The sequence below is a fragment of the Heloderma suspectum genome, chromosome 1, assembly GCF_057233095.1.
Source record: "Heloderma suspectum isolate Gila_16-S chromosome 1, 16-S_ref, whole genome shotgun sequence".
Taxonomy (NCBI): Eukaryota; Metazoa; Chordata; class Lepidosauria; order Squamata; family Helodermatidae; genus Heloderma; species Heloderma suspectum.
Window position 1 is genome coordinate 224339571 of NC_139458.1, and position 9270 is coordinate 224348840.

At 45.1% G+C, this 9270-nt stretch overlaps 1 protein-coding gene across 1 annotated transcript; it reads left to right on the forward strand.

Moving 5' to 3' along the window:
* Positions 1-3729: 3729 nt before the first annotated feature.
* PRLH (prolactin releasing hormone) lies at positions 3730-7602 on the forward strand. The gene is made up of 2 exons (XM_084830211.1): positions 3730-3844; positions 7044-7602. Exons 1-2 carry the CDS (start codon positions 3742-3744, stop codon positions 7205-7207), a joined length of 267 nt encoding a protein of 88 aa, XP_084686337.1. The 5' UTR covers positions 3730-3741; the 3' UTR covers positions 7208-7602.
* Positions 7603-9270: the final 1668 nt, after the last annotated feature.

Below are 9270 nucleotides of genomic sequence, written 5' to 3' on the forward strand. Positions count from 1 at the left end.
AAAATGGAGACGAGGAGAATCATGTAAGCTGCCTTGGGTTCCTTGCAAGAGGGGAGAAAAGCAGGATATAAATGTAATAATAAATAAATAATACAAATAATAAATAAATTCATACAATTAACATCATGCCCAGAGCATGGGAAACAAACAGAACGAACTTGAACTCTTAATACAGGAGGGACATTATGACTTGATAGGCGTAACTGAGACTTGGTGGGATGACTCCCATGACTGGAATACAGCAATTGAAGGATATAACTTGTTCAAAAAGAACAGGAGGAACAGAAAGGGAGGTGGGGTTGCACTGTATGTGAAAAATACATGTCTCTGCACAGAAATACAGGAGGAGGAGCTTGGTAGCCCCATCGAGAGCATCTGGATCAAAATAAATGGAGCAAAGAATAAAAGGAACCTGGTGGTCGGGGTCTACTCCCGGCCACCCAATCAAGGAGAAGACGAGGATGAAACTTTGGAAAAGCAAATAGCCAATGTTTTAAGGAAGCATGATGTAGTAGTAATGGGGGACTTCAATTTCCCCGATATTTGTTGGGAGAGAAATTCTGCAAAACATGGCCCCTCCAGGAAATTCCTGACTTGTGTGGTGGATAACTTCCTCCTACAGAAAGTAGAGGAAGGAACTAGAGGATCGACTATCCTTGACTTGATCCTAACCAACAGAGATGACTTAGTGGATCAAGTAGCAGTTACAGGAACTCTGGGGGAAAGCGACCATGTTGCACTTCAGTTCTTGGTTCTAAGGGAAGCAAAAGCCGAGTGTAGTCAAACACATACCCTGGATTTTAGGAAAGCTGATTTTCATAAACTCAGAACAATGATCAGTAAGGTCCCATGGCAAGTGACACTAACAAGAAAAGGAGTCCAAGATGGGTGGGAGCTTTTAAAAAAGGAAATTCTCAAGGCACAATCACAAACAATTCCAACTAGAAGAAAAGGTGGAAGAGAACAGACGAAGCCAAGGTGGCTTCACAAAAAGCTTAGGGATGAGCTGAAAACAAAAAAGGACACATATAGGAAGTGGAAAGAAGGCCAAGTAACAAAGGAAGAGTACAGGCAGGTAGCACAGAATTGCAGGGATGGTGTCAGGGAGGCTAAAGCTGAGAACGAGCTAAGGTTAGCGAGGGATGCTAAAAACAACAAAAAGGCTTTCTTCAGCTGCGTGCATAGTAAAAGGCAGAGGAAAGAAATGGCTGTTCAGCTATTAAATAAGGATGGCAAAACGATAACAGATGACAAAGAAAAGGCAGAGGTGCTCAATTCCTAATTTGGCTCAGTCTTCTCCCAAAAGAGGGTCTAAACAACGGTCTGGTGGATCCACAGTTGGCTACAGAATTGGACTCAAAGAGTGCTTATCAATGGGACCTTCTCAAACTGGGGAGAGGTAATGAGTGGGATACCACAGGGCTCAGTCCTGGGCCCAGTGCTCTTCAACATTTTTATTAGTGACTTGGAGGAGGACGTGCAGGGAATACTGATAAAATTTGCAGATGACACAAAATTGGGCGGGATAGCTAATACTTTGGAAGATAGAAACAAAATTCAAAGTGATCTGGATAGACTGGAGCGCTGGGCAGAAAACAACAGAATGACATTTAATAGGGATAAATGCCAAGTTCTGCACCTAGGAAAAAGAAACCAAATGCACAGTTACAAGATGGGGGATACGTGGCTCAACACTACAAGCAAGAAGGATCTTGGAATTGTTGTCGATCACAAGCTGAATATGAGCCAACAATGTGATGTGGCTGCAAAAAAGTCCAATGCTCTTTTGGGCTGCATTCATAGAAGCATAGCTTCCAAATTCCGGGAAGTACTAGTTCCTCTCTACTTAGCACTGGTTAGGCCTCATCTGGAGTACTGTGTCCAGTTCTGGGCACCACACTTTAAGAAGGATGCAGACACAATGGAGAGGGTTCAGAGGAGGGCAACAAAGATGATCAGGGGAATGGAAACAAAGCCCTATGAAGAGAGACTGAAAGAACTGGGCATGTTTAGCCTTGAGAAGAGAAGACTGAGGGGAGATATGATAGCGCTCTTCAAGTACTTGCAAGGTTGTCACAGAGAGGAAGGCCAGGATCTCTTCTCGATCATCCCAGAGTGCAGGACACGGAATAATGGGCTCAAGTGACAGGAAGCCAGATTCCGGCTGAACATCAGGAGAAACTCCCTGACTGTTAGAGCAATACGGCAATGGAACCAATTCCCTAGGGAGGTGGTGGGCTCTCCCACACTGGAGGGATTCAAGACGAGGCTGGACAGCCATCTGTCAGGGATGTTCTGACCTGGATTCCTGCATTGAGCAGGGGGTTGGACTCGATGGCCTTGTAGGCCCCTTCCAACCCTACTATTCTATGATTCAATGATTCTATGTGTAGTTTAGCTCTCATAGCCGCTATGGTACAACAGCTCCAAAATTCCAAACTGCTTATTTCAAATGGAAATGTGATAGTTCAAAATTAATATTAGAGAAGTTGAATGTCAGCATTTACATTCACAATTGCAGTCTTAAAAGAGTAAAGTAAGAGATTATTTTTCTCACCATAGCAAACACTTTAAAATTAGGTATGGTGAATCTGTTGAACTTGATTTTGCTACAGTTCTCATTTTTCCAGTGTGAAGTTCATTCCATCCCAATTCCACATTGGATTGTGATTTTATTTTAGTTTTAGTTTTCACAAAGATTTATATATATTTATATATTTTTCCTAATGTACACATTTTTGTGCACACTTTTTTTCAAATGTATACATTTTTCAAGAGATTTTCCCATTGAATAAAATGTTTCTGTGCATTTTTTAAAATATGCACATTATTTGTATGCAATCTTTTTTTGGAAATCCATATATTTTGCGTCTACTGTGTGCATTTGTGTGCAAACTGCATTGTAAACTTTGAATGTGTATTTGGATTTGGTGGCAAACTGCTTTTCAATTTGTGTTTAGGTTCAAGAAGAGTAAATTTGGAAAGTTTGCATTGAAGTGGACATAAATCCATTCCAAGAAGTAAGTATAGGTACAGCATTTGGTAGACTTTGATTAAAGATCCAAAGTTCCAAATCCCCTGGATGTTCAAAATGCTACAGTTAAGACAGCTCCTCAATCATTGTCTCTTCTTCCCAATGGATGGCCAGTCTTCTAATCAGCTTCAGAAATGATGATGATGATATATTGTTAGTAATAGTTATGTAGCATTTGTCATTGTAGCATTTCTTAAATGTTTAAAAACAAGGCACTGTTCACTATAACAAATAGAATTCATGATAAACTCATGCCCACAGGCTTATAATCTAAATAAAAAGACAGACAAGGAATTCAATAGGAAGGAAGGAAGGAAGGAAGGAAGGAAGGAAGGAAGGAAGGAAGGGGAAAGGAAGGTTTCTTATGATAGTCATTGATGTTTCCAATGGTCGTCAGCATTTCTTGACCACCATGAAAAGCGTATGTGTATTTATATCAGTGGTTAAATTTTGGTGACAAAACACAGGTACCCAAATATAAATTTTCAGGAAATCAAATAGTTCTTGAAATTCAGCTTTCAAATTTCTTGTATTTTTGTAGAATTTTGTACCAGTTCTGTCAAAACCTCTTTTGAGGAGTATTTTCCTTTTACGAGACTGGTGACATAATTCTTTCTCCAATGTTACTGCAGGCTGGGTGTGCACTTCCCTACCTTTTTGACACAAGTTACGGGAATTTTGAAGAGAGGGGAAAAAACCTGAAAGGAATGAGACTCCTAGTTGTCTGCCTCTTGTGCTTGCTGCTGCTGGACTGCCTGGTACTGCCTGACACTGAATGCCAAATCCTTCAGAGATCCATGGAAATCAGAAGTAAGTTCTTGTAGGTCAGATAACCAGGGCTCCATCCATACACTAGGGCTTTTAGCGTTTAGCACTATTGCTCTTTGTTCAGTGTTATCCAACATACCACAACAGGTGTCATTGTATAAATGACAAGGTATAAATGACAAAGTATAAATGTGCAGGAGAGATATAGCGTCACCATGTTGGGATTGTATCAATATGACACCAGATATAGATCTGGCCCATGTGTGGCAGAGGAACAGGGGCAGATCCAGATCCAATTTTTCTCCTGGTGGGGCCCAAGAGATTCTGCTGGGGCAGGTTGTTTTTTGAGAGAATGTACACACAAATGTGTGGGGGTGGGGGGTGGGTGCATACACAGGCACTCCTGGATACCTAAGGTGGCTGGATTCTTGGGCAGAGTCTAAACAATCAGTACTGAGTCTGATGAAGGTTTTCTACAATGAATGTCCAGTGGCCAGTACATTCCCCTTGTTGCACAGAGCCTGGAAAAGGCTTCTCTCAGTAAATGTAGACTAGACTGGTATAGGGAGATTACACCCAATGTAGTCTCCTAGTTATGCAGTGACCGGAAATCCATTTTTGCTTTCTAGAGCAGTCTTCCAGTTATGGAAACGACAGGGAATGGTGGATCTTCTCTGTCTTCCTCCTCTGCATATATTCTGCAAGGGCACCAGACAACCTTGTCACTGGAAATTGGCTATTCCAACTAGGGGAGCCCCTTGTACCAACTACTATTAAAGCATCACCTCCCATCTCCTACTTTACACTTGGGACAGCTGGGGAGATGTGCTTGTGCAGGCAGCTGTGTGTGCTGCCCAGGTCCTTAGGATCCTCTGGAACTTTTCTCCTACAGATGTGGCCTGCAGAGGAATGGCCGCCTGCCACAGCTTGAGTGGCCTTGTGTGCAGCTGCAGCAGCACAGCAGGAAGATTCTCATTGGGAACCAAGCTTTATTCACACATTGACCACGACAGAAAAAGCCCAAAGGGGAAAGAGGGGCTTTAAAATATACTGCAGTGATCAAAAGCTGCCTGAACAAAGTATTCATGTGACTCTAATGTGTGCTCCTAAGTGAGAGAGCAGAGCTAAGCCACAACCCAATCCGGATAGAAAACCCTAAATGGAAACAGAACTTTTAAAATGTATTATTCCACAGGTGTACGTACAGCTGCCTGGACAGCAGGGGCAGGGTGTCCAAGAATGGCTATGAATTGTACCCCAAACTGAGAGGATGGAGCCACAGGCAACCTGATAGAAAACCCAAGTGGGAAACAGGAATTTTAAAGAATTCATTAAATTAATGAAATAAAATGTGAACAGAATAATGTGCAAAATATAAACTCAGTCTAGACTTCAACATAGAGTATACCCTCTGTGCCCTGAATGGTGAGGCGAAAAGCCTGGGAAGGCGCCAGAGAAATTAAATTTTGTCACTCTGACTGTTCCCCAAACTGAACGAGAGAGCCCAAAAGCAGCCTACAGGAATCCAACAACAATTGTTCTTAAAGAAAAAATAATAATAGGTAAGATAACTTAGTAAGACCTGCTGTCACTTTTCCTCCCTCCCTTCTGAAAAATGCCTGGCTGCTTCTTTGCTGGCCTACAACCAGAAGTCCCAATATAAAACAAGTTGTGACCCCCAACCCACCCAGTTCCTCTCTCCCCCACACTTTGAAGCCTCATCATGGCAATGGGCACTGAGTGGGAGTTTTATCCATTTGTTTACCATTTCTCCTCTCCTCCCTGGCCATCGCTGTGGGTGGGGACAACTCCTCCTCCTCCCAAAGGAAAAGAGACAGTTGCTGGCTGAGGCTCAGCCAGCCAGCCAGCCAGCCTGTGTCTTTCTCTTTTCTTGCTTCCTATAGAAAAGAGCAATGAATCTTTGCAAGATGACTCCTGCTCACGCCATAGCCACACCACCACCCACCATGTGCACTCTGCAGTCCTAGCCAAGAGATTGTGCCTTGCCTTGCTTCTCCCTCACCATCACAAGTGCTCTGCTCTCGCACTCTCAGCCACAGAGACATCTTGCCTCCTCACCTCTCCTCTGCCTCCTCACCCCTCCCCAAGAGTTTCTTCTCACTGTTGCTGCTCTCCCCCAACTCTGATGTGTCCATTGGGTGCAGCAGTGAACCACAGTGTCCACAATTGACAACCACGACCCACAGTGTCCAGCAGTGGGCCACATTTCCTACAGATATGGCTGGTACTGAGGCACCGTGGTTCACTTTACCCTCATTGCACCGCTGAGAGCGAGCCCAGCGGTCACATGGGAATGTCAGGAAAAGAGTGGTGGAGCCACCAATCCTGTAATGGAGCTGAAGCTTTGCTTCCTGGGGCCAGGCCCCACTGGCCCAGTCCTGAGAAGGGGCCTGTAGAGGGCACAGCTGATACAGCTTTTGCAGTTGTGCTGAAAAGGACATTTCTGCAGATGCATTTGTCCTTGCCATCACAGCACTGTGAAATGCAGTGATTTAAGGTACAGAGAGCTTCGGCTATTGGGCGGTATAGAAATGAAATGAAATGAAAAAAAAAATAAACAAACAAACAAACAAATAAATGGCAACTACGTATAACTGGTCTGACAGCTAGAACAAAAGGATGGATGTACAGCCCAATCTTCAAACCAGATAAGGTGGAATATAAACTTGACAAAGGAATTCAGATCAGGGTAAGGAGGGTTTGCTGATCTGTAACCTTTGCTCCCAGGAGGTTCAAGGCACAAAGTACCAGAATTAAGATGGCTACTGTGTGGGATTAGAGGAGGGTTCGTCTACATGGCCATTTATCAGAAGCCACACTATACCCCAACCGTGCAACCCATACCAGGGCCCCAGAATGGTAGGAAGAGCATTTAGATGTTAGACTGCTGTGTATCCATCATGAACCCTCATGGATACCAATTGCCAGAGTCCTTTTATGCTTTCCTTTTACTGGTTACTACTGCCACTGCTAGAAATCATCATCCATCAGTGCACATAGAGCACTCTCTGTGTACATGGTACTCTCTCAGGTCAGTGGAGTCGTCTGCGAAAAAGGATTTGCTTGTGCTTCATTAACTTATGCTAGAATGCCAACACTGCATCCCCAAATCAGTGATCTGGAACATGGTAGGCCCATGAAAGTATTGTAGTATGTATGAAAGTGAACAAAACTTCTCTTTTCACTGGGTTCTCATTATCTGCTGGGTTTTGCCTTCCAGATCCTGATATTGATCCTTCCTGGTATACCGGGCGAGGGATCCGACCCGTTGGACGGTTTGGTAGGAGAAGAGCAGCTGGAGAGGGTGTCCAGAAACCTGTCTACAGGCACCAGCAAGCTTGCTTCCCTATAGAAGAGAGCAATGAATCTTTGCAAGATGAATGATGCTGCAGAAATGATGAATAATGTACAATGATGGCAAGTCAGAATAATAGTACGTGAGCACACACATGTGCAGACACGAACATACACACCCACATTCTAGCCCCTCCTGAGGTCAAATAAAAAAGTTGGACCTTGCTGCAGTTTTCCTTTTATGGCTAATACCAAAAGAGTAGAGCATCTCTAGAGATGTTTGGCTCGAGCATTTCATTTGACTGTATTTCTCTTCACTATAGTGTATTACTTTACTGTGTGAAATGCACCAGGAAATACTGAAAGCTACTTAAAGAAATATTCCTAAGAGGAAGAAATATTCTTACAGTGATTGTTAACTTCATAGCAAAGCATCCATTTGTTCCCTCCCTATTCATAGCAAGTAAGTGTAAATAAACGACTATAAATAAATTCCCCACCTCCTCCAAGTAACAATTTAATTTTCCAGGTGAACAAACCCAATAATAATAACAACAACAACAGCAACAGCAAAACAACAACAGACCGTTATGAAGGTAGGAAGCCAACGGGGAGGGATGGGGGCTGTCCAGTGTATTGCACCGAGTGCCACCTGTATGACTACCTGCCTGCTGGACAGAGGTCATGGATGTGTGCTCGATGTAATGAGCTCCTGGCTCTCAGAGAACAAGTCCGTTCCCTTGAGGCCAAGGTTGCTGACCTGGGGAAGCTAAGAGAGGCAGAGAGGTTGGTGGATGAGACCTTCAGGGACCTATTAGCTGTGTCCCACTCCTGGGGTGACAGCTCCTCTGCTCTCATGGAGAGTGCAGGTCTCAGGGAAGGACAGCATCATTCGGAGGAAGAGGGAAATGATCCCTTAGAAGGGACCCATTCCTCGGAAGACAAACAAATATCCTCTTGCACCAAGGATGTGCCTCTGGGGGGAGGGGGGCTTGTGGTAGTGCGGGATTCAGTCATTAGACACATACAGCTGGGTTTGTGATAGGCATGTAGACAGCATGGTGAATTGCCTGCCTGGTGTGAAGGCTGCAGATATCACGTGCCATCTAGATAGCCTAGTAGATATAGGGATGTTAGAGAATTCCGCCATGGACTCCAGTGAGGCCGGATTCTTTAGAATCCAGCCCCTCGGAGTCCATGGCGGAATGGAGCAATCCCCCCCGCCACCCTGCGGAATCCCCCCAGGACAGAGCCTGCCTTTGTCGGCCGTCCACTGCCCCGCGAATGGCTGCCCTGGTCTGCGGCCGCCATTTCCTCTCTACTTTAGCCATGATAGGCTACATAAGTATTTACATAGACTATCACAGCTAACGCAGGGACGCCATTTGCATCCCTGCGGTAGCTGTGATAGACTATGTAAATATATATGTAGCCTATCACGGCTACTGCAGGGATGCAAATGGCATAGCGGCCACCATTTGCGACCCTGCAGTAGCTGTGATAGGCTACGTATATATTTACATAGCCTATCACAGCTACCGCAGGGGCACAAATGGCGTAGCAGCCACCATTTGTATTCCTGCCTTTTGCCATGATAGGATACATAAATATATGTGTAGCCTATCACGGCTACCGCAGGGATGCAAATGGCGGCCGCTAAGGCGGCCGTCATTTGCAGCCACAGCCCAGCAGCAGACAGAAGTCCGGCTGCTGGCAGCCCCGGCCAGCGGCTCTGCAGGCTCCATGTGGAGCGGAGCTGGCCAGGGAGGATTCCGGGGGGGAGGGACAGATCGCCTCCCCCCCAGCAGACCACCCCAGTGGAACGGGTTAAGTAATCCATACACCCCTAAGTAGATATTGCTGGGGAGGATTCAGTGGTCGTGGTCCACGTTGGTGCCAACAATGTGGGGAAATGTGGTCATGAGGTCCTGGAAGCCAAATTTAGGTTGCTAGCTAGGAGGTTGAAATCCAGGACCACCAAGGTGACTTTCTGTGAAATGCTACCTGGTCCATGCACAGAACCAGCTAGACAAGCGAAGTTGAGGAGTCTTAATGCATGATGGATGAGATGGTGCCACGGAGAGGAGGGGTTCAGATTTGCTAGGCACTGGGGAACATTTTGGAACAAGCTGGGCTTGTACAAGAGGGACGGG